Source organism: Hemitrygon akajei, chromosome 1 (assembly GCF_048418815.1).
Source record: "Hemitrygon akajei chromosome 1, sHemAka1.3, whole genome shotgun sequence".
In the NCBI taxonomy this organism is placed as follows: domain Eukaryota; kingdom Metazoa; phylum Chordata; class Chondrichthyes; order Myliobatiformes; family Dasyatidae; genus Hemitrygon; species Hemitrygon akajei.
The window spans coordinates 108,112,828-108,138,477 of record NC_133124.1 but is presented as its reverse complement, the minus strand read 5'-3'; the positions used below and the strand labels follow the sequence as shown (position 1 = coordinate 108,138,477).

Here is a 25,650-nt window from a genome sequence, read left to right as displayed (position 1 = left end):
CTTTCCTTATTTATTCAGTTAGATACATTAGATTAAAGGAGGAAATGCATTTATAGTTTTTTTTTCTCCATCTGCACGACATCCAAAATAGTTTACAGTCAGTCAAGTGCTCCTTAATTTAGTGAATGTTGTAACATGGGGATACTTGGCAGTTATGGTACCAATACCTTCTAAAAGTTCCAAAAATGTAGTGACAAGGACACATTAAACAAGCTATATACTTCATATTATAGGCATGCATGTCCTCTATGTGGTTTTTTTGGTGGAGCCTATGTCCTTCATGGTCCCTTCCTGTCTGCTTGCTTCAGACAATGAGAAAATGAATCTATCTGACTAGCCAGAGAGCAAACAGGAAAAGAAATATGATTTCCTCTCCAAATGGAATTTGTGAGAGTACATTAGAAAAACAAAGAGTAAAATTCACTTTAACAGTAAGCCAGTGAATAATTGACTGTAAGTGCAAGCTTAGATCTTTGGTGTGTGAATCTGTAATGGTGTAAATAAACCTTTCCAGAAAGTGCAGTGAGTGCAAAAAAAAAAGTTAAGGAAAAATTGAATGCCATTTGAAAGAATTATGAAGGGTCAAATCATCCCTCACCTCTATAATTGTGATCTCAGGAGAGATGTTAGGGAAGCTATAAATGAGCATAACACAGTATTTCCTTTAATAATTTGAAAGGGTAAATTTATTTTACAGAAAAACAATTACACTTTTGGGAAATACAAGGAAATTCTTGATGTTATTTAGATAAAGGCTTCAGTTCACAGGACATTTCACAGATATAAATATTCAATGGAATTTTAGGGTTGGTGAGATCATTAAGAGCTCTAATGATGAATGTCTTGTCAGTCGAAAGAGAGGGAAAAGCTGGAGAAATCTTTGGGGAAAAAAAGAAAAGCTGGAGTTACAGAGCAATAAAGTAAATAGGCAAGAAAAACATACACAAGTACTGTACTTCTAGGTTACTTTGTCTCACCAAGAATCCTGGTGAGACAAAATAATCCCTTCTCACAACCTAACTTGTTCAAAACAAACCAATGCACTACTTGTCTCCTAATTTTGTATTAGAGGATTGGGAACTATATCCTGGGCCAACAGAGTTTTGGCTTCTAACAGCCATAGTCAACTTTCTTTGTGCATGGTACAAGTCCAACCAGTGGGTAGAGCTTCCTTTAATTCCCACAGTCTTCAATTGTGCTAGTGTTTCACATTGCCATTTAGTCAAATGTTGCCTAGCTATCATGTGTTAGGTAACACTCACCTTATCTCTGGAATTCAGCTCTTTAGCCCATTTTTAGCCCAAGGTTTCAATGAGATCTGGACCTGAATGGTCTTATTTAAACTCAAACTCTTGGGAATTAAATGCCATTTGATAAGTACCTTGTCAAAGGCATTTTCAGTTACTTTGCTACTGATTGATAGTTAATCAATAAAGCACCTGTATCTGATCTAACTGCATTTTAAAAAATACTAAAATTATTGACCACATTATTGGTTAGATATCAATTTAGATCCTGCGTTGGTACTGCTTGACTAGAGCAGTCAACTAGTTATGGTTCATCTTCAGCTTAACAGCCAAGATCTTTCTAGTTCCATTTTTCTTACTGTTTTCAGTTCTCTCAGCCATTGCTTTATAACTCCTGCTGTAACGTACTTCCTGAAGACTGGCTTTTTTGATGAACCAGTATGGTCCATCCACCCAGCCCAACTACTTCTTGCATCAGTGGCTTTTTTAGCGTTGTTAGAAGCAATCAACGCCCATCAGGTCATGGAGAAATACATCAATATACGAGGCCTTAGCAATACTGAATGCCAATTAGGTTAACAAACAATATCAGTGGAAAACAGATCATAATAAGCCAGTCTTCTCACCAAAGAAAATGTTCTTTAGCAGCTCCTAGTTTTCAGCCAGCCATGATGTGCTTTACAAAGGCTATGAGAAAAAACCACAGAGAAAGATTCATTATTTGAAAATGTTAAATATGGAAGAATTCAGATAACAGCATTCATTAACTAGTCATTATCTAATTTATCCCTACCCTTTATTCATTTTGATGAAGTGTTGCGATTAAGCTGTGGATTTTAAATCACTGGCAAGGCACAGGATTTAATAGACATATACTGGTCTCTTGAAAGACCCTGATGTCCAGTAAAGCTGGCATTGAATTCTGTACAAACCCAAGGAACTAAAGTAATTTGTGGATACTATTGAACTGAAACCAAAGGAATGCTCTGCTGTACTCTGGTCGTCATGGATACAAAAGATTCCATAGTGTTGTCCTGTTGATCTTTTAACCAATGTAACTATCAGGTTATCACATTGAGCAAACTTTCAGTTCATTGCATTTGTGAGGCTTTAAAACTGCTAAGTTTATTTTGAATTGGACTCTAGTTTTATTAGTCAGCTGATGCAATTTGGCCCAAAGAGTGTAATATTGGTGATTGACTATTGCTCTGGGTCAGGAATAACACAGGATAAGTGTAGTATCTATTAACTCTGTCTCAACCATTATGAAATAGGACATAATCAATCTGAAAAGACTGATCATTTTCACACAGTTCATTTCTGACCAGGAATGAATAATAACGGTTTCCTGGAGATGTATCTCATTCACCCGGAGCTGAGAACATTCAGTTCACAGAGGAGCATTATAGACAGCTGTCAAAAAAAGGCTTACCTCTCGTCAAATGCAGATGGATTAAAACACAGGCTCAGCTTTGAAAGGACTATGTCAACTAAACTCTAAACATAAATGAAAGTGGAACATGTCTCTGAAGATTTATGTGCAGCTATAGTTAATTTATTACTGCCAACTGAAGCAAACTGTTACTGTGCTTAGCTCACTGCTCTACTCTCTCTACGCTCATGATTATATAAGTAAGCACGGCTCAAATGCCATGTATAAATTAACAGATGAAACCCTATTGTTGGTAAAATCTCAGGTGGCGATGAGGAGGCGGGCAGGAGTGAGATAGATTGGCTGGTTGAGTGGTGCCACAACAATTTTGCACTCAATGTCAGCGAGACAAAGGAACTGATTATGAACTCCAGGAAGTGGAAATTGGGAGAGAGTTCTCATTAAGGGATCGGTAGTGAAAAGAGTGAGTAGCTTTAAGCTCCTGGGCCCAACATACTGATGCAATCACAAAGACATGCAGTGGCTGTATTTCAATAGAAGTTTGAGGAGATATCACCAAGATCATTGTGAATTTCAATTGAAGTAAGATGGAGGGAATTCTGACTTGTTGCACCACAGTCTGGTAAGGAACCTCCAACGCACAGGACTGAAAGAGGCTGCAAGGGCTATAGACTCAACAAACTCCATCGTGGGCATTATTCCCACCACCAGCAAGAACATTTTCAAGAGGTGATGTCTCAAGAAGTGTCATCCATCATTATGGATCCTCACCATTCAGAATATTGTTACTACCATCAGGGAGGAAGTACAGGACCCTAAAGATGCATACTGAATGATTTAGGAACAGCTTTTCCCCCTATGCCATCAGGATTCTCAATGGTCCCGCACATTACCTCATTATTCCTTTTTTTTACACTATTTATTTTGTCATTTATAGTCTTTGCACTGCACTGCTGCCACAAAACAACAAATCTCACATCGTGTAAGATACAATCACAAAGAAGGCATGCAGTGGCACTGTTTCAATCGAAGTCTGAGGAGATTTGGTACATTGAAACCTGATCCTGTGCTGCCTCTATCAACGTAACATTTTCCACCTAATTATTATCAAAATTTTCCTCTAATAATTATTTTGGTGCTCTAACCTTCCCTGACCACATACTCAACCAAGGGGCTGTTTTTTTACGTTTAACCAAGAGGCTATTGATTCGAATGTGAACCAGCACAGTGGGAGAGGTTAGCAGGGTGGGGTGAGAAGGGAACAGTGTCACTGTCAGCTAGATATTCAGCTGTGAAAGGATATTACAACAAAATCTTACGACCACACAAACACACATACTCTCCAAAGGGAATAACAGGATGCCAATCAGGACAGGAAACCTGGAGACATTTATCACTTAATCACAGAACATGTATTTAGAATGGCACAGCAATAGAACAGGTCCTTTGGCCCAATGTCTGTGCCAAGCATGATGCCAAATTAAACTAATCCCCTCTGTCTGCCCATGATATATATCCTCCATTCCCTGTGTATCTATGTGCTTATCTAAAAGCCACTTCATTTTGAAATGATGGGACCATGTGGAGTAGGACCATATTTGAGTCAGCTAGGGATTTACAAGACCATTATAGCTTAGCACGACAAAGCCCATTCTTTTTGTCCTATAGAACCCTGCTCTGATGCTGTTGTTAATGACTTGCCTTCATAGTTGATGCATCCATTTGCATCCTCTTGACCAGCCAACAGTTGCTCCACTTCATCCTCTGTCATCTTTTCACCTGTTGATGAAATTTGAAGGGAGATGTCAGCACAAGGCGCAAGGATAAGCCCTCACTTGGAGTGATAACCGCAGACTCCAAATCCATTATGATCACTTTTACTCCTCTCTCATTTTCTCCCCTCACACATGCCTACTCCATGTTGAAGATGAAGATGCTGTGGCAGAGATAGTGGCAAATGTCATGCAGGTTTATCTCATGGAGGGTTCAATAAGAGTTGAAGGATTTGGTTCGGCTGCACGTGATTCCAGTCACTGAATCTCAGCTGCTCTTTAAGGTGGGTTTGCAAAATTACTCTGGGCAATCAGAAATGGGCAATTAATTCAAAGTTTATCTACATCACAAGAATTAGTTTTTAAAAATGGTAGAAAATTTGTTATTCTTCAGAGAGAATCTGGGAGCAGAGTGACAAATGTTTGAATTGAGTTGAATTCGGTTAGTTGGATAAGGCAAAGAAAGGAAGGTAGGATCTTTACTAGGGTTCCTACTTAATAGCTGTAAAGTCAGCAAGTCCCAATCCCAAGAATTGCACCTTAATTGACGCATTTCCACAAAATTTATGGAATCAATAAGAAAATACTCCATCAGTAGCATTTACTGATATTTGGTATTAGTTTATGTGATCCAGACTAATCTCCCTCCTTCCCCTTCAACTTCCACTAATCACCTGTCACTTTCTTCCAAAGAGCACCAACTGCCCCTCCACCCATTCTTGATGGGGAACCCACTGATTCTAAGTGTATGAAATTAATTCCTTCTGGGAGTGTCACCTGATATCATTAATCTTGCAGAAGGCAAGCTCCTTTCATGGCATACCAAATAACTCAAAATTGACAGAACCCAGTTCATCCAGCTCCCTTCCTGTTTCAGGATGTTTGGTGGAGAATGTTTGTTCAAATATTTGATTGCATTCCTCCTGTCCCACCAGCTACAGGTGAAATATAACCAAAGATCTATTTTCTTCTGGTGAGCAGACGGAAGCTAAAATTACTTACTAAAAGGATTGTATGGAAATGAATACACATTCTCAGATGACACGTTGTACAAAATGGAGGGACATTGAAATATACCATCTTTTTGATGAGGTACCAGTTGCCTTTTCAGCTAAATTTAAGAATACTGTATGCAATCTTCAAAATACAACTGGGAGTTCACTTGTGCCCTTACTAATATTCCTCCTACAACTACAAAATAAGATGACACTGACTAACAAGTCATTCTTTCACTTTCTGTTTGACAGACATTTCTGTGCACAAGTGGATTGCTGTGTTACAGCTGTGACTATATCTCATTACCTGACTGAAGGGTATGAGAGATGAAAAAAATAATTTAAACACAACTTAGCAACTCACTTTTTTTTTAAGGCTAACGATAGTATTACATTTTTAATGGGTTTATTGTATTTTATTTGTACTGGCTATATGAGCTGACATCTGACCCATCAGCAGATTAATATTACTGACAGTGAGGTTGGAGTACAAATATCTTTGCTCCCACGATGTTAATATATGCTATTAATCTTCTGAACATTTCAAATGGTTGCAGAGAATGCTGTCTGCTGAGCCAGCAGTTTCTCTGCAGTTGATTGGTTGCTGTAAATTTCTGCAGCTTTTTTGATGGGGATATAAATGTTAGCTCATATCTCACTCCTGGTCACCCTCTAATAAGAATGTGTGTGCAGTTACCTGGGGGTATCAAATTAATGAGAGGACTGGATTCTACTTTGATGTCCTCTGTGGTAGAATTGGAAGCTGAAGCTCAAGGGGCAACTGTACAGTTAAAACTGGGTGACTCAGCTATTCATGATTCTAATTTCTTCCTTTTTATGGGACCTTTTTTAAGCAGGCAAAACGAGCATCTCCCTAAAACTAACTGTTCCTTCTTTAAATATGCATAGAGGGTCCAAATATGCCATTTTACCTAACTGATTGTAGAAAGACAAACCAAACTGAAATTATCTTTCAATTTTTATGTTATATAGTGTGTTGCCTCATCCTATGGTCATTTAAAAACATTTCAGGATCTGCAAATTTAAAATTAAAAGTGATTGTCAGTTTGAGAGCGATACTTGCATGCCCTTGTGTTTCTGCTAAATTATTACTTCCCCTTTTAGTTGCAATGGCTCACAAATGTGAAAAAAACTTTAAATACGTGAGGAATCATTAGGCGATAATTCTTTGACATTACTTCCTAAACTTCTGACTTTTTTTCAGTGAACGGAGACACCATCCAGTCTCAGCTATCCTGACTTAAACTTAGGCATTTCCACTGGGTTCAAGTCCGGGAAGTTCCACGTTTGTCAGCACTATGACACCCTCACAACATAGACTATAGCAGTTCAAGAAGAAAGCAAACTACTGTATTGCAGTTTTGGTCTCCAAATTTGAGGAAGGACATTCTTGCTATTGAGGGAGTGCAGTGTAGGTTCACGAGGTTAATTCCCGGGATGGCGGGACTGTCATATGTTGAAAGATTGGAGCGACTGGGCTTGTATATACTGGAATTTAGAAGGATGAGAGGGGATCTGATTGAAACATATAAGATTATTAAGGGATTGGACATGTTAGAGGCAGGAAACACGTTCCTGATGTTGGGGGAGTCCAGAACCAGAGGCCTCAGTTTAAGAATAAGGGGTAGGCCATTTAGAATGGACTTGAGGAAAAACTTTTTCACCCAGAGAGTTGTGGATCTGTGGAATGCTCTGCCTCAGAAGGCAGTGGAGGCCAATTCTTTAGATGCTTTCAAGAAAGAGTTAGATAGAGCTCTTAAAGATAGTGGAGTCAAGGGATATGGGGAGAAGGCAGGAACGGGGTACTGATTGTGGATGATCAGCCATGATCACAGTGAATGGCGGTGCTGGCTTGAAGGGCCGAGTGGCCTACTCCTGCACCTATTGTCTATTGTATCACATTCTACATTGTTCATCGAGAGTGAACAATTGAACCTAATGGCATTTCTTTATTACTGTAAGTATTAACACTCTCATAAACTAACTAATAATATTGGAAGACAGAGGTGAAAAGTCATAATAATTACAATTACTGTTTCTGGTAACTAGGCCTTTGCTATTTATTATATATTTACCAAGTCAGTCATTAATACTGTATAGCTTTAGGTCACTGTCAATAATGTTGGACGACATCTTGTCCTCATGTCTGCTGTGACACAATTCCATTTTAGATACTCTGACTTAATACTCGAAACAGCTATTGTCCCCCCTCCCACCCCCTGTAGCATTAAATTGGCAGATGTCTCCAGCAGGTGCAAGAAAAAGGACAGCCCTTCTAATCCATTCAAGGGCATGTTGTTTCAGTAATGTCATTCTTCCATATTGGGGAATTTTCTGAATGAGCTAAATTCTCAGGATCAACTAGGAATGGACATATCCTTGTAAGCCTGGAACAGAGCCTGGTTTGGGTTATCTCTCATTAATGGCAAAGCCTGGCTCTACCACTGTGCTAAATCCTTACTATAATCTCAAGAAAGACCAAGGATAAGAAAAGCAATTGAGGATACTGAGATCCATTACAACCATGTCAATTATCTTCCTTTGAGCACCCTATAGTGTTCATTTCATTACCTTTCTTGCCAAGATATTCAAAACACTTGTTCAGCCTAGCCATGCAGAAATCTTTCAGTGTCTGTTCTAAATTTATATTCCACCTGTGTTCTTTTACAATGGCATTCAGATTAATGAATAGCACATAGGCAAACATGGGCAGTTATAACCCACACAGGCAAGGAGGTACGTAGCATACTTCCACAGACTTAATTTTGTTTCTGGACACCATTCTTATTGATTGCAAATTCTTCCAGATTTCTTAAATAATTCTCAAGTGGAAATTAACAGCTAGTAGTTATGGTGCTCGGCTTATTTGGAAATGAATTCAATAATGATTTTAAAAAGAGAAAAATAAAGGATGTATTAAGAAAGGCTTCCAGATGCCACTTTTTCTTCTGAATTGCGATTGACTGCAGCCTGCAGTTTCCCTTTTAAGGATGTACTAACTGAGCGATCTGGTGCTTCTGCGATCTTCTGAGGGATTTGGCATGGAATGCAAGAATGGCTGTCCCTGGGTGTGGCTGTGTCGATCCCGAATGGTGGACCATAATCCCTTGGTCAGCTCCATTACGCTGCGTCAATCAAAGCGTCGAGCAAGATTAAAATGAATGAGGATGAGAATGTAAAACGAACGGGTGTTCAGTGCCATCCACCTGCGATGGACGAGTCTACCTCTCGCTGCTGCCAGCAGAACGAGCAGGAGCCTTGGGTTCCATCTGCATAATTTGATCACCTCGGCAACTCATGGATGTGGACTCACTTTTTGGCTGCAGTTTGATGTTTAATGTCCTCGGCACTGAATATACTTCACTATTTGCACGATTTGATCAAGACACTTCAACGTGGAACTGGATCTGCGGCTGTGGCCTGCAGCCATTGACACAGTGCCGAACTGGCTGACTCTGTGGCTGTAGTCACGGCCACCAGTTCCTGGACCAGCTTCACTCACCTCGGTGGCTTGTAGTTGTGGACTTACTTTTGGGGATTCTGCGGTGTGCTGTCTAATCAAACGCGTGATATTTGTTCACTTTTTATTTTTGCACTTTTGATGGTCTTGTTGTGCGGGGTTTTTCTTTAACCGGGTCCTACAGTGTTTCTTTGTTTTGTCTTTTGAAGTTTGAACTTAAATGTAGTTCCCAAAAGTATCACATTATAGACTTTAAAGAAAAGTAAAGACCATGGGATTATAAGGGAAATGGTACAGTTGATATAAAGGACAAAAGGACTTGATTTTCCAACTTAGGAAAGAAAATATGCAGTGGTGTTCCCATCAATTAGGACTGTTGTCCATACTTCTATACATTCATAAACTGGGCTTTAATATGTGGCATTATTTCAGGTCAGCACATGAAAAGAGCTTGAAAATGAAGTATGTTCTGTGAAGAATAATAAACTTAAGGAAGGTATAAAGAGTATTGACATGGGCCCACAGATGGCAGATGAAATTTAGTGCAGAGGTAGGATGAATGAGGAGCAGCAAAATACATTACACAATGCAATTTTAAAGGAAATGCAGGAACAGAGATCTATACAAACCTTTGACTATGTTTGAACAAGTATGTCAACTGGCTTTATAAAAAGACTTCAAACACAAAATGAGTTTATAAATCTAATCTATTGAACATTAATTAGGCCTCAGTCACAGCAATGTGTTCATTTCTGAGCATCACATTTCAGGATTGTTGCTAAAGACTTAACAGATGGTGTCAGAAATCAAGATCTTAATTTTTATGGAATAACTGGACAAGTAAGTGTTTTTCTCAGGTTGAATTAATCCAATGAGATAAAGAGCATTACAACATTCTCTCAACTTTGTTCAGCAATAGTAATACATTAGAAGTTAGCTCATTTTACTCAGACTCAGAGTTGGAAGTAGCTAGGTGGTTGTAGTGAGATAAGAAACAACAGGTTCACACTGTGACATCTCTAATAGCATACAGAGCCTCAATGGTAGGCAGAAGAGCTGGATGTTAATGTGGTAATAAGAGATCTAGAGGCTTAGGCTAAAACTCCAAAATATACAGTGGTGAGACCTGGTCAAGGGATCTATATGGGGAATGTAATCTATGCGTGAACTGTCAGGAGGAATCAATTCCATGTTTCTCTGTGCCAGATTGACCTTTGAAATTATGCACTTTGCATCTTTTTTCACTTAATCCTAAAATTACATACCCAATGTGGCTAAGACATGGCGAAGTTCAGCTCCCATTACTGTGCCATTTCCTTCCTTATCAAATACTCTCAGACCTTCAACAAAGTCTTCAAATGTTCCTTGATCCTTAACTTTGCAGATATGTTGATGAATTGGCAGAAAGGTGTCAAAGTCCAACATCTTGTTGTTCATCTCTGGAAGATAAATGAAGATAAGATTACCTTACAAATAACATCCACGTTATGCAAAAATTGCATAAAACATTTTTAGATTTCAATACTTGCATGCTGAACAATGTCTTCCACTGTAATTAGAACAGAAGATACTGGAAATACTCAATAGGTCAGACAGTATGTCTAGATAGAGAATGAGGTCAATTACCTATTGCAGCATGTTTTTGTTTTGTTTCTCATTCCTCTATTCTCCCTCTATTTATATTTCCTTCAGAGAGATTAGCATGAACATCTTCACCACTGTCCTTTAAATCAATGCTATTCGAGGTCAAGGTCATCCATTTTCTTTTGGTCTTCACCCTCCCACATTTATCACTTTAGTTTTCCCCATCCCTGCCCTTCTCTGCAATTTAGAACATGGTAGGCCCTTTCTAGTAATACCTCCTCAATGGACAATCCCTTCTTCCATGAATGAATTCATTGCAAATACGTATGTCCTTAGGTCTGGAAACCCAAAATGCACACAATATTCAACTGTGACTCCCTCTTATCATTTAAACATTTCTCTGTTTTTATGCTTTTGTTTCTACTAAAGTGAATGAATTAATTTTTTCAACACACACATAATGCTGGAGGAACTCAGCAGGTCAGTCAGCATCTATGGAAAAGAGTAAACAGTCTACCTTTTGGCTGAGATCCTTCATCAAGACTGGGAAGGAAGGGGAAGATGCCAGATTAGGAATATGGACGTAGAGGGGCAGAAGGTGAGGGGATGGAAGACCAGCTAGATGGTGATAGATGAAGCCAGGGGGGAATGAAGTAGGAAGCTGTGAGGAGATTGGTGAAAAAGGCAAAGGACTGGAGAAAAGGAATCTGATAAGAGAGGAGAGTGAACCATAGGAGAAGGGGAATGAGGAGAGGTACCGGGGGAGGTAATAGGCAAGTGAGGAGAAGAGGTAAGAGGCCAGAGGGGGGAACAGAAGAAGATGGATGAGGAAGGGAAGAAAATAAATTACTGGAAGTTGGAGAAATTGATAGTCTTGCCATCAGGTTGGAGGCTACCTAGACAGAATATGAGGTGTTGCTCCTTAGCCTCATCGTGGCAGAATAGGAGGCCACATGTTGAAACAGGAACAGGAATGAGGATAGGAATTAAAATGGTTGTCCACCAGGAAATTCCACTTTCCGATGTCCTTTCGGTTCCTTTGTCAAAAATACTATTCCCTTTTCTCAGTTCCTTTGTTTCCACTGCACCTGTTCTCAGGATGAGGCTTTCCTCTCCAGGACATCAGAGATATCCTCCTTCTTCAAAGATTGAGGTTTCCCTTCCTCCACCATTGAAGCTGCCCTCACTCGTATCTCTTCCATTTCCTGGATGATTGCACTCAACTAATCTTTCTTAACAGGGATAGAGTTACTCTTGTCCTCACCTACAACTCCATGAGCCTCCACATCCAACAGATCTTCCATCATTTTCAACAGGACCCTATCACCAATCACATCTTTACCTCCCCCTCACTCCCCGCCTTTCATAAGGATCGCTCCTCCTGTGATTCCCTTGTCCATTCATTCCTCTCCATGTATCTCCCTCCTGGCATGCATCCCAGCAAGCAGCAGAAACGTTACACCTGCCCATTCACCTGCTCCCTCACTTCCATTCAGTTCCTTCCAGGTGAGATAACAAGTCACCTGCAAATTTCTTGGTTTCGTCTACTGTATCAGTGCTCCTGATGCAGCCTCATCTACTTTGCTGATATTTTACATAAATTGAGGGATCGCTTTGTTGAGCACCTCTGCTGCAACCGCAATAAGTGGAATTTCCTGATAGATAACCATTTTAATTCCTATCCCCATTCCTGTTCCAACATGTTGGTTTATGGCCGCCTCTTCTGCCATGATGAGACGAATCATAATCAGATTCTTCTTCTGCAGCCCTTTGACCATTTCACCTATCACCTTACATCATTCCCCTCCCCCACCCACATGGCTTCACCAATCACCTTTTAGCGGGTCTTTCCCCTCCCTCACCTGCTCATTCTGGCATCTTCCCCCTTTCTCTCTAGTCCTGATGAAGAGTCACGGCCCAAAATGCTGACTGTTTTGTCATTTCCATAGATGCTGCTGCACCTGCTGAGTTTCTCCAGCATTTTGTGTGTGGCTGTTTATCAAACATGAATAACCTTTCATAAATCCACATTGACTCTGCCCAGCCCTGTTATTATTTTCTAAGTATTCTGTTACCATAATAATTACTTACGCTTTTTTACTACTGTGGATGTTCTGCATTTTATAGTCTTCTACCCCTTTTATAAATGGAATGGGATTATATTTGTTAACCTTCACTTTGTGGAAACTATTTTTTTTAAAAATCAATGATATTTTGTATCTACCATCTCTGCATTTAACTCTTTCAAAATCTTAGGATAAAGTCATTAGATCCTAGAGTCATAGACAAGAAGTACAGGACAGAAACAGGCCCTTCAGCCCATCTATCCCATACCAAAACCATTTAAACTGCCTACTCCCAACAACCTGCACCTGGACCACAGCCATTCACACCCCTACCATCCATGTACCTATCCAAACACCTCTTAAATGTTGGAATTGAATTCGCATGGACCACTTGTTCATTCCACATTCTCATGACTTTTTCTCTGAGTGAAGAAGTTTCCCCTCATGTTCACCTTAAACTTCTCACCTTTCACACTTAAGCCACGACCTCTGGTTGTAGTCCCACCCAACCGCAGTGTAAAAAAGCCTGCTTGCATTTACCCCATCTATACCCCTCATAATTGTGCCTCTATCAAATCTCCTCTCAATCTTCTATGTTCTAAAGAACATAGAACCTAACCTAACCCTAACCTATTCAATCTTTCCTTATAACTCAGGTCCTCCAGTCCCAGCAATATTCTTGTAAATTTTCTCTGTACTCTTTCAAAACTGTACAGAATATTCCAAATTAGGCCTCACCAACGTCTTATACAACATAACATCCCATCTTCTGTACTCAGTACTTTGATTTATGAAGGCCAATGAGCCAAAGGCTTACTTTATGACTTTATCTACCTGTGACGCTACTTTCAACGAATTATGAACCTGTATTCCTAGATCCCTTTGCTCTGCCACACTCCACAAGACCAGAAGACATAGGAACAGAATTCGGCCATTCAGCCCATCGAGTCTGCTCCACCATTCCATCATGGCTGATCCCGAATTCCTCTAAACCCCATAACCTGCCTTCTCACCACATCCTTTGATGCTCTGACTGATCAGAAAACAATCAACTTCTGCCTTAAATATACCCACGGAGTTGGCCTCCACTGTAGTCTGTGGCAGAGCATTCCACAGATGTACTACTGTCTGGCTAAAAAAAATTCCTCCTTACCTCTGTTCTAACAGGTTATCCCTCAATTCTGAGGCTGTGCCCTTTAGTTCTGGATACCCCCACCATAGGAACCATCCTCTCCACATCCACCCTATCTAGTCCTTCAACATTCAGTAGCTTTCAGTGAGATCTCCTGCATTCTTCTAAATTCCCAGTGAGTACAGGCTGAAAGCTTCCAAACGGTCCTCATATGTTAACCCCCCTCATTGCCGGAATCATCCTCGTGAACCTGCTCTGGACTCTTTCCAATGACAATACATCCTTTCTGAGATATGGGACCCAAAACTGTTGTGTGGAGCCTGACTAGTGTCTTATAAATACTCAGCGTTATCCCTTTGCTTTTATATTCTATTCCCCTTGAAATAAATGCCAATATTGCATTGGTCTTCTTTACCACAGACTCAAGCCGTAAATTAACCTTCTGGGAGTCTTGCATGAGGACTCCTATGTCCCTCTGCACCTCTGATGTTTGAACCTTCTCCCCATTTAGATAACAGTCTGCACTATTGTTCCTTTTACCAAAATGCATTATCATACAATTTCCAATAGTGCATTCTATCTGCCACTTTTTTGCCCATTCTTCCAATTTGTCTAAGTCCTGCTGCAATCACATTACTTCCTCAGCACTACCTACCCTTCCACCTATCTTCGAATCATCCACAAACTTTGCCACAAAGCAATTAATTCCATTATCCGAATCATTGACAAACAATATGAAAAGTAGAGGTCCCAATACTGACCCCTGAGGAACACCACTAGTCACTGGCAGCCAACCAGAAAAGGCCCCTTTCATTCCCACTCACTGCCTCCTGCCTGTCAGCCATTCCTCTATCCATGTCAATATCTTTCCTGTAACACCATAGGGTTTCATCTTACTAAGCAGCCTCATGTGTGGCACCTTATCAAAAGCCTTCTGAAAATCCAAGTAAATGACATCCACTGCCTCTCATTTGTCCATACTGCTTGTTACTTCCTCGAAGAACTCTAACAGATTGGTCAGGCAAGATTTCCCTTCTCAGAAACCATGCTGACTTTGACTTATTTTATCATTAGTCTCCAAGTACCTCGAAACCTCATCCTTAATAATGGACTCCAACATTTGCCCAAGCACTGAGGTTAGGCTAACAAGCCTATAATTTCCTTTCTTTTGCCTTCTTAAAAGAGTGGAGTGACATTTGCAATCTTCCAATCCTCCAGAATCAAGTGCCCTACCGTTCACTGCGTAAGACCTACCCTGGTTGGTCCTACTGAAGTACAAAATCCAGCTGATGCAGATCCCCCCTGCAAGTCACGATAACCTTGCTTACTGTTCACTACACCCACAATCTTGGTGTCATCTGCAAATTTGCTGATCCAGTGGATTTATCGCTTTAAGGCCTATTAATTTCTCCATTTTTTTTAGCTGGTACTGTCTCTCTAAATCTGTTCTCTACTACTGTTGCAGTTTTTGCCTTAAATATTACTTTCAAACTATTGATTAATTTTTGATGTTTGATTTTGTTTGCCTACCGTGAAACCTTTTAATCTACCACAGCCAACACATAACTCATACCTTCATGTATTGCTTTGTGTGGATTTAAGATCCTAACTTCAGATCAAACTAAATTACATTTCACATTTAATTAAAAATTCTGATCAATATACAATTAGCTTGTGTAAAATGTTATAAAGTAAAACTATTAATTACTATGCGGCTCAGCAAAAAGATTATTCATCATATTTATAGTCATCAAATAACTTTCCTCTGTTGGGACCCGCTCCAGTTTCCATGGGAAATGACCTGCTTATGCTGGCAGCTGACAGCCAATGTAGAGGAGTTTCTGAAAGCTAAATACAGGCTGCCCTTTGGCTCTGTGTGATAATTTATGCATGTTTTATATTGAAGTTCACATCCTCACCTTAAATTCTGAAATTGTTTGAGAAAGTAGTGATAATTCTCTGTGGCACAGGTACTCCATGTGATTAATTTCTCACCACCTCCCAAGGCAGGTGACAGAGATTTAGAGGTTGAAATTAATCTTGAATTAATGTGTGGCACATTGGAATTCACATTTGTCTACTTTAATGGTGTGCTTTCGGGCCGATTGAGCGATCTGGCACTTGGCTGTCTTCGAGGGTGTTTGATGAAGAAGTGTGCGGCCTTGGGGCCAAGAAGTCTGGAGACAGTGGCAGGGGTGGGGGGGGGGGGCGCAAGCCCATGATCAACTATGTTTCTCGCCAATTGGAGCGTTGAGGAAGATTGAAATAATTGATATGAGAACGGAATGCGAGAGGGTGCTCAGCGCCGTCTACTAGCTTCTTGCTCACTGCTGCTGGAGGAAGGTATCTGCATGTGATGGTTTCCCTCAAGCTCGATGCTGCTGGAGGATTGTGCTAGAGTCCTGGAACTCGGCAAGGTTCAATCGACATGGTTTATGGATTGGACTCTGCAGTTCACCTTATGATGCCTGGACTCTTTCGATTTTGCATTTTATATTCTGTGTTTTTCGCTTGTTTTTTGCCGCTGTTTTTGCGATTTGCTTTTTTTTGTGTGTGGGGATTGGGGGTTGATGTTTTTCTTTGAGCGGTTCCTTACTTTTCTTATGTTTTCTTAGTTTTCATGGCTGTCTGTGGGAAGGTGAATCTCGGGGTTGTATATTGCATACATACTTTGATAGTTGTACTTTGAATCTTTATTTTTAACCCTTGTGAGTTTGTGGTTGATCTAGTGGTTCATTTTTGAAAAGGTGGTGGATTATTATTGTATTTAAATTTTAGTTGATCATGTCACAAGGGAAATATGGTAACTGAAGAGAAAATAACTTCCATATTCAGCCCCAAATCTGATTTCCCACCCATCATCTGTGCCACTTTACCACATTTCACCGCCAATCTCTGCCTCTTTGATCCCTAACAGTATTTCCCTGCCTCTGGGATCTATCCAAGTGCATCCCCTGCACCTTTTACTCTCATCTGTTTCCATGTGTTCTTCACTGAGACAATTCCCTTCCTACTGAATTCTCCAGAGTTATGTCATTTGACCGTCTTCATCTCACTCCCTCTCTCTCTCCAAGTACTTATTAAGTGAACACGGTTTCTGCCTAAATCACCCTTTCCATAGTGTCTTCCACTGGAGAAAAATATTTCCTACGGCTCCCCTTTAACCCTTCTACCAATTGCTTTATATTGATGCTTCTTGCTTTTAAGCCCCTCTGCAAAATAAAAAGGTTTTGTTATTTTTATGCAATCTAGGCCCTGACAGTCTTGTATACCTCTCCCTTCAGCATCTCCTGTTACAAAGAAAGCAACACCAGCCTATCAAACCTGTCTCCATGTCAACAATTTTCCTGTCCTCACCACACCTCTGCAGATCTCCTTTGGACTGTCTCCAGTGTAATCATATCCTTCCTGTGAACAGAATTGTACTAGCGCTGACTGTGGAATAACTAATGTATATAGTTCTAGATTAACCTCTGTGCTTTTATATTCTCTTCCTTGGCTAATAAAGGAAAGCATCACTTATGTATATCAATGACATTTAACTGAGGAAGCAGGATATCTATAAACGCTCACAGTATCCTATTGACATTGAACTGAGGAAGCAGGGTGTCTATAAATACTCAGATTGTATCACTGACATTTAACTGAGGTAGGAGTATGTCTATAAATGCTCATTCTATATGACTGGTATTTAATTGAGCAACAGTGATATCTATAATTGCTTAGATTATATCACTAACATTTAACTGATATAGAAGAGTGTCTATAAATGCTTATACTATAACATGAACTAAGGAACCTGGCTCATGCAAAGAACACTGACGTTTAATCACTAGAGGAATGTCTATAAATATACCTTTATGACATGTAACTGTTTGTCTATGGTTTCTCATACTCCCTCACTCATCTCTAAATTAGGATTGGGTTCATGGGATTTAATGCAATAAAGGATTTTATAACTTTGAGGAGGATAAAAAAATTTCTGAAAACAGGTCTCTGAATAGCTTTGTGGAAACTCCTTTTATTATATATTAATTCAAGAAACAGGTCCACCACTGACATCTCCAACAAGAGATACACATTAAGTACTAACCTTGTAACAGACATAAGAATGTTTTTTTTAATTTAAGAAGGGCCTGAGGGACAGTGTCTGATGGTCTCCCCCAAGTTTAATTTTTTCATTGTTTTGGTTTTTTCAAACACTTACCTTCTTGTTTGGGTCTTCCTAAGACCTTCATGACCTCTGCATTGGTGGGGTTCTGACCCAGGGCACGCATGACGTCACCACACTGGGCATAAGTAATCTTCATCTCTGAGTTGGGCGTTCTGTCAAACAGAGTGAATGCTTCCTTGAAATCTGAAAGAAGGAAGCAGTCTGAGAAGGAGCAAAGGAACATTCTGTGCTTAATTGGATTTTTTTCCATGCCTTAATTAGGCTGATATGGAATACTGCTGATTCCAGGTTTTTTTTACCCTCTTTACAGTGATTATATAACATGTCACGGTCTGAAGTGTACCCTTTCCCAAATATTTGCTTCTTGTTGACTGATACATTCTAGTGACCCATTTTAATTATGAATTTACTTGTTTCAGCGTTTAGTTTCAGGAATAATATATGAAAAAGTATGAAATAGAAAGTGAGTGAATCTCACTGCAGATGTATCAGTAGACCTCAGCTGTGTGCCTGTGTCTGCATGCTGTGTCATTAATCCCGGTGGGACAATTTGAAACAATGGTAAAGGGAGCAGAGGTAATGTGGCCTCCTTGCTGTAATTTCATAATTCCAGATGATTACCAGCGCCAAAAGGAGATGTGCATTTGTACCTGAAAATTGCAGCTGGAGTCATACACAGCCCACCATAAAAATTCCTCATGGTAGGCTGGTCCAAAGGTCCTGGTGAGTTGGATGCAAAATTGGCTTGGCCATACAAGACAGAGAAGGTAGTGGTGGAGGGGATATTTCTCTGACTTGAGGTCTGTGACCAGGGGCATTCTACAAGAATCAGCACTGGGACCTCTGCTGTGTGTGATATATGTGTAAATTATCTGGTTGAAAATATACGTGGTCTAAGTAGTAAGTCAGCAAAGACACAAGAATTGGTGGAGCTGTGGATAGCAAGGAAAAATGCAAAAGAAACAGCTGGATATAGATCAATTAGAGATCATGGCAGAGGGAATTTAAACTACATAAATGTGAGGTGTTGCATTTTGGAAGATCAAATGCAAAAGGAAAATATGCAGAAAATAGCAGAGCCCTTTGGGCCTCTGACATACAGAGTGATCTTGGGGTGCAAGTTCATTGCTCCCTGAGAATGGTAAAGCAATAGGATAGGGTGGTAAGAAGGCATCGATGTTCTTCCCTTCATTGTTGGGACACTGATTATAAAAGTTGGGAAGTCATTTTGCTGCTGTATAAGACTTTAGTTTAGCACATTTAGAGTATTGTGTGAAGTCTTGTTTCCACAGTAATAGGGGGCTTTGGAGAGGATACAGAAGAAGTCAGGCAAAGTTGGTTTGTTTTCTCTGGAGTACTGAAGGCTAAGGGGTGACCTGATGGAAGCATACAAAATTATAAGAGGCACAGAAAGGGTTGATAGAGACTTTTTGTCATGGTGGAAATTTCAAATTTAAGGTGAGAGGAAGAAAGTTTAAAGATGTTATGAGGCAAGGTTTTTTTTTAAACACAGTGATAGGTGCCTGGAACACACTGCCAGGAGAAATAGTGGATGCAGATGTGATAGAAACATTTAAGAGACATTTAGACTGACTCACGAATGGTTGTGAAACAGGAAGATTCGGGCCATGTGCGGGCAATTAAGATTAGTTCAGATTGGCATCATGGTTGTCCCAGACTTGTTAGGATGAAGAGCCCTGGCTTGTGCTATACTCATATTATATGTTAAAACTCCTTTTATTATATTGCCTCTAAATCTGTCAACAAATATGTGATTATCAATTCATCCAGAAATAGCCTTGCAAAGCATATTTAAGTATGAATGGTAGTTTTGATTGGAATGTGCTGCCTGAGAGGGTACTGAGAAGCAAATTCAATAGTAATTTTCAGTACGTTATTGTTGTGGAGACTACAGTGAGTGTTGGATAAAGAGTAAGTGAATGGAGACAATTGGATAACTTTTGTAAATAGGTGGCACAGGTTTGATGGGTCAATGACATCGATATTTGTTGTAATATTCTACGATAGCATGAACAGCTTTTTATTAACCTCCCTCCTCTGTAACGACACTGAGCTCACACAATGTCAATGGTGTCAGTGCACTCACCTTCAATCTGATCAGCAGTGAATTCAAGCTGGAAAGGAAGGAATACTTGTGTTAGGCAAAAGATTTAACTTCTTAAAAAAGTTAAAATAATTATTTAAATATGATTAAATATACACTATTGTACAGAATCATTTTTGCCTTTAATTGGAAATAATTTATATAATGCTTCAAATGAAATAAGATATCTCAAGGGAAATTATGGGAGCAGCATCAAACAGTATTTGTTGCACAGTCACATAGAGGGTTATAAGAACAGATGAAAAGTTTGTTCAGAGAGATAGTTTCTTTTTGGGGGGAGCATCATAAAAGAGGAGAGATGGGAAAATGTAGGAAGGGAGAGGTTCAGACTCAGGTAGCTAAAAGACACGAGTCACTGATACTAGAAACACTAGAATTATAAAGAAACAACTTGTGAAACATCAAGATTTCCCATGCAGCCAAAAGTCTTAGAAATTTAGTTCATATTGTAAGATCAGAAAGTATAGTAACCATTATGTATAACTTCCCAAGAACCAATAACTAACTGAGCAAACCATTATGGTGATGCTAGTTAAGGAATAGATATTCACTAGTATATGGTGAAAACCCCCTTTTTCTTTGCCAAATTTGTGGCATAATCCCCTTTTGCTTTTCTGATTACATTTTGGCAGTCTGACACTCAGACATCACGATGGCAAAGTCGATCATCCTGCTGCATCACAGCTTCAGCAACTGTGGTTCAGTCCTGACCTCTGGTGCTATCTTAGTGGAATTTACAAGTTTGCTCTGTGAATACATGTGTTTCTGCCTGGGGCTCTGATTTCCCTCCACATCCCAAAGATGTGCAGGTTGATGTGTTATTTAGCTACTCTGAATCACCCTACAGTGGACGGATGGTAGGAGAATTCGGGTGGCATTGATGGGCACATGAGACATGGAGGGAAAGGAATTGATAGGCTTGCTCTGAAAACTGGCACACACTTGATGGGCTGAATGGCCTCCCATCAATGTCCAGAGAAAATATGAAAATATTGAATATCCTTTGTATCTATGACTCATTCTTCACAATTTGTCATGGTTATTTTGCTCTATGCTTTCTTGATCTTTTATGCTTTAAGAATGCAGATTTAACAAGAAACAAGAGTCACAAACAGCACATAGAGAACCTACAGAGGTGACACCTAGTGTCAGGGTTAGAGTAGCAAAGAAAAGCAGTACAAACTTACTTTTGCAGCCTGGAATGAAGGCTTTACTATAGAAGTACATATGAGAAATAGTCAAACAAATTGGTCGCTTTACCACTTAAAATTTGAGAGTAAGAAAGGAGTCATCAATTCAAATTTATAATAGATTATTCAGGACACACCAAGAAATGCTCCTTCACAGAAAGAATGCTCAGTGTGTGGAATGTGTCTGTTTCTTTCTGTGTGCAGAACGGTTGTTGCATTTTATTTAACTGCAGGATTGTTCTTCATTGAGGGAAGTGATTGGTTGTTCTTTCGCTATCAGGATGTGAAATCAGTTTTAATAATAACTTCAACGTCATTCCTTTCTGTCAGCTTTGTTTGTAAGATTAAAATATTGTGAATGCTGTAAATTTGAAATAAAACATTAAATGTAGGTAATATTAATAGATCAGGCAACAGCTGTGTAGAGAGAATAATGCAGAAACATTTCAGGTCAATGATTTTTCAACAGATTAAAAAATATAAAAGCATGAAAAGAGGGCAGGGAGGAAAATACAAAGGTAAAGGAAGAGAAATCAGATGAGAAAAAAAAGTATGTACAAGATGAAAATAGATGTAATTGAAACAAGCAAAGGAACAAAACAGGACAAACATTACTGGAAATCAGAAGAAAAAATATAATATTGTACTGGAAATACTCAACAGATCAGATTACCTCTGGACATTGATGCAGTTAATGGGTAAGATCAATAACTTTTCAAATGGTTTAAATGTGGTGTGAATGAGAATATTAGGATTACTGTCTGAAATTGTTGAGTTAGTTCAGAAAATGTCAGGTATCTAACAGATGAGATGCTGTTCCTAAGGTTTACTAAGGCCTTATTGGAGTCATGTTGGTAATCCAGAACAGAGAGCTCAGAGTGGGGGTGGGTGGAGGGACAGAGCAGAATTTGGGGGGGGGGGTGAAAATCTATAGTCAGAGATGACTGGAAGCTTAAGGGTCAAGTGCACTGGTTGAAATTAAGCATTACAAAAAATAGTCAATTCGTGTTTTCAGGCCTTATACTGTGAGCTGTGAGAACAGTATATTACTTTGAACTGAAGGAACTGTCTGATACCCTTGCTGTAGGGGAGGGAAAGAGAAGATTCAGGTGCTGCATTTCTTGCAGTTGCAAGGGAAGGCACTGTGATTTAAGGGGAAGATAAGGGTTTTGAATGTTTAGGCTGGTAGGGTGGAAGACAAGAGGAGATGGTTCTCAGAAAGAGGAGAGCCATGAAGGTACAAGTTTAGGAAATCTGTTGGACCCAGCAGGAAGCTTTGTGAATTACACCAGAAGGAATTTGTAGTTGTAAAGGACAGATTATGTATCAGAACAATTGATATGGAAAGTGGCTCTGGCAGAACAGATGCAACAGACACTGCACTTGTAATTAGGGAAACTATTCAGCTGAGCAGATCCTTGGCTCTGCAATCCACTGTTTAATCCTCTCTGGTGTTCTGTCTTCTGCCTCCCTTTCACAAAACAAGTACTTTTGCCAAATGTTTTGTCACTTGCGGATGGCTGTAAAATAGATGGTGCCATTGGTAATATCAGGATCTACAGGCGGATCTGAAGCAGCTGAGTAAGTGGGCTAAGGAATGACAAATAGAGTTTAATTCAGATACGTGCAAGAAGCTACGTTTTGGAAAGGCAAATGTGGATAGGATATTCACAGTGAAAGGTAGAGCCCTGGGGGACGTTGTAGAACAGAGGGATGTAGAAGCACAAGTACATGGTTCCCTGAAAGTTGCAACACAGGTAGACAGGTTGATGAAGAAGGCTTTTAGCATGCTGGTCTTCATTAGTCTGGGCACTGAGTATAGGAGCTGGGATGTTATTGCAGCGTACAAGATGTTGGTGAGTCTGCTTTTGGGATATTGTGTTCTGTTTTGGCCACCCTTCTGTAGGAAAGATAGCATTAAGCTGGAAAGAGTGCGGAGGAAACCTACAAGGATGTTGCCAGGATTTGAGGGACTGAGTTACGGAAAGGTGAGCAGTTCGGAGCTTTTTTTTATTGGAGCATAGGAGGCTGAGAGGTGTATAGAATCATGAAGGGCATACATAGAGTCAATCCACAGTCTTTTCCCTGTGGTTCAGGAAATCAAAAAAATAGAAGGCATAGATAGAAGGTGAGGGGGAGATATTTAATAGGAACTTGAGGAGCAAAATTTTCAGATGGAGGGTAGTCAGTATATGGAATAAGCTGCCAGAGGAATTAGTTGAGGCAGGTACATTGGTGGATAGGAAAGGATTAGAGATAGTGTCCAAACACAGGTAAATGAGACAAGCTTAGATGGGAATCTTGGTCAATATGGACAAGTTGGGCTGTACGACTCTATGACTTGCACTAATCTTTTATTGTGGCTCAATAAGGATAGTTTGATAATGTTCCTCAGAAGTGAATTTGAATGTTCAGCTACATAAAAGGTGCTATTTACAAGAACTGGGCAAATGTGACTTTTTCATTCTCTGCAGGAAATGGAGATGTTATTCTTGTACACATGACTAAACCTCATGGATAAAATAAAACCAGATTTCTCAGCTTTAGTGATTCCATGATTTGCAAGCAGAAGATTGAACTTGTTATTTATCCATTTCAGATACATAGTGTGAACATCAAAGTGCCAGCGACAGTGAAACATGCAATAGGTGTAGAATTAACCCTACCCTCACTCTTTGATCATCTTCACTGACGGGGAGTTTTGTGGTCAGTGATTGATCAAAATGGAGAAGGAACATCCAGGAAGGTACCAAGACCTTGAGACTATTTATAGGGAGTGCACAGCTCAGCAAACATGGTGAAAGGACTGCACCACCTCCAAAATTACCCAACCACCTCATTAATCACCTCCAGGAGTGAAGCAAGTTACCTCAGCGCCACCAACTGCCCAACTAAAGATGCTTTAGCATTATTTCTTTTGAATGTCTTGTTCCAAGATGAACTTAGCTTCAACTCAAACCTCATATTTGAACCATCAGATTCACTATTTCCATATCGGCAATTTCTTAATTCATCTTGCAGCTGAACGATACTGCCCATCATGAAGCACAGACACCCAATATTCTTTAATTTTGCTTCTAGCTTGATTATAATTTTCATAAATTTCTTCCTAGTTATCAGGTGAACACAATGAAGTCATATTTATTCCTTGAGAATGTTAAACTGGGCTTTCCTTTCAGATAGTAGCATTGATTTTTGCAAATGGGTGGCTAAAAGGGCAGGTCAGCTGGAAGACAAACGAGAGAAAATCTGCAGGTGCTGGAAATCTGAGCAACACACACTGAGGGACTCCAGCAGACCAGGCAGCGTCTGCGGATAAAAGTACAGTCGATGTTTCGGGCCAAAACCCTTCGGCAGGACTGAATCGAGGTTCAGCAAAATATTATCTGCGGCCAAAATGAGCCAAAGTGGCAAAATATTTCCCTTACACTAATAAAGTAGCTCTCCTTTCACAGCAATCCAAGAGCTTTTATAATTATTTTTCTGGGTGCTTCGGTCTCCTCCCACATTCAAAAGATGTATGGTTAGAGTTAGTGAGTTGTGGTCACACTATGTTGGTACAAGAAGCATGGCGACATTTATAGGCTGCCCAGCACAATCCTCACTGACTTTATTTGGCACAAACAACTCAGTTCACTCACTGTATGCTTCAATGTACATGTGACAAATAAAGCTAATCTTTAATCTTTAACAATATATATTTTTAAATGGGGAGAGTCCAAGTTCCAATTCACCTTTTACTATCTACCCTAGCAGCCATATGATACAAACTTGCCAGGCTTGTTGAGCCCAATTCCACACTTTGCCAGCATCTGAGCTTTTAGTTTTCTAGAAGTGCACCATAACCGCTATAGGGTACAAACTACAAAATGCCAAATCTCTGTTGTCTACAAGCTGTTCCATTCGAAGCTCTGTTTACTTACTGCTCCTGACCTATGTGCTTATTGACAAGCCTCTGCTCACTCTCCCCCTCCACAACCTCTAAGTAAAACTTTTATAATTTCAGATGCTCAATATAGTGAACTCTTCCATTTTGTAGAATATTTCCCATGCCAAAGTTTATTTTATTTTCAGAATTCATTTAGAACCACACGCCAAAAGGAAGCGATCTGATGCCCCTTATTGATGGGGAAGATGTACTCACAGTTACTGACTTGGGGTCGAATTCTGGCTCCTTGGGAACCTCTGGCTCAGGACGCTTCACCTCCTTCTTCGGCTCCTCTTTCTTGGGCTCGGGTTTCTTGGGCGGCATGTTTAGGTGTCAGAAAGAAATGTCAGGACAACAAAGGGAAAGGACAGAGGCTGAACAGAGAATGGGGACACGAAGTCTGGGACAGAGGCCTTTTATCTCTTGTCAGCTCTCTGAAACATGCCACAGTACCATTTCTCCTTGCATTCCAGGCCTGGCAATACAATCTTCACTATAAATGGAAAAAGCATCTGTTGCTATTTAAGAGCAGCTGAACTTACTATTGTTACCAACCAGTCTTA

General features: G+C 39.9%; 1 protein-coding gene and 1 long non-coding RNA gene across 2 annotated transcripts in view; one reads left to right on the top strand and one right to left on the bottom strand.

Annotated features, from left to right (window-relative positions):
- Positions 1-25,650, top strand: part of LOC140729596 (uncharacterized) — a 107,635-nt gene that overhangs the window by 54,020 nt on the left and 27,965 nt on the right. The window lies entirely within an intron of this gene.
- On the bottom strand, positions 659-25,499 carry LOC140729592 (myosin light chain 4-like). The gene is made up of 7 exons (XM_073049534.1): positions 25,304-25,499; positions 19,952-19,979; positions 17,878-18,027; positions 10,154-10,327; positions 4,342-4,419; positions 1,874-1,934; positions 659-878 (listed from the first exon to the last, which is right to left on the bottom strand). Exons 1-6 carry the CDS (start codon positions 25,409-25,411, stop codon positions 1,906-1,908), a joined length of 567 nt encoding a protein of 188 aa, XP_072905635.1. The 5' UTR covers positions 25,412-25,499; the 3' UTR covers positions 659-878; positions 1,874-1,905.

Excerpts from the sequence above, each read along its gene's own strand:
- LOC140729592 (XM_073049534.1), bottom strand. The coding sequence starts at position 25,411 with ATGCCGCCCAAGAAACCCGAGCCCAAGAAAGAGGAGCCGAAGAAGGAG. Across the intron at positions 10,328-17,877 it reads AGGAAGACCCAAACAAGAAG|AGATGAACAACAAGATGTTG; the intron begins GTAAGTGTTTGA and ends TTTATCTTCCAG. Across the intron at positions 1,935-4,341 it reads TGGATGCATCAACTATGAAG|CCTTTGTAAAGCACATCATG; the intron begins GCAAGTCATTAA and ends TTTTTCTCATAG.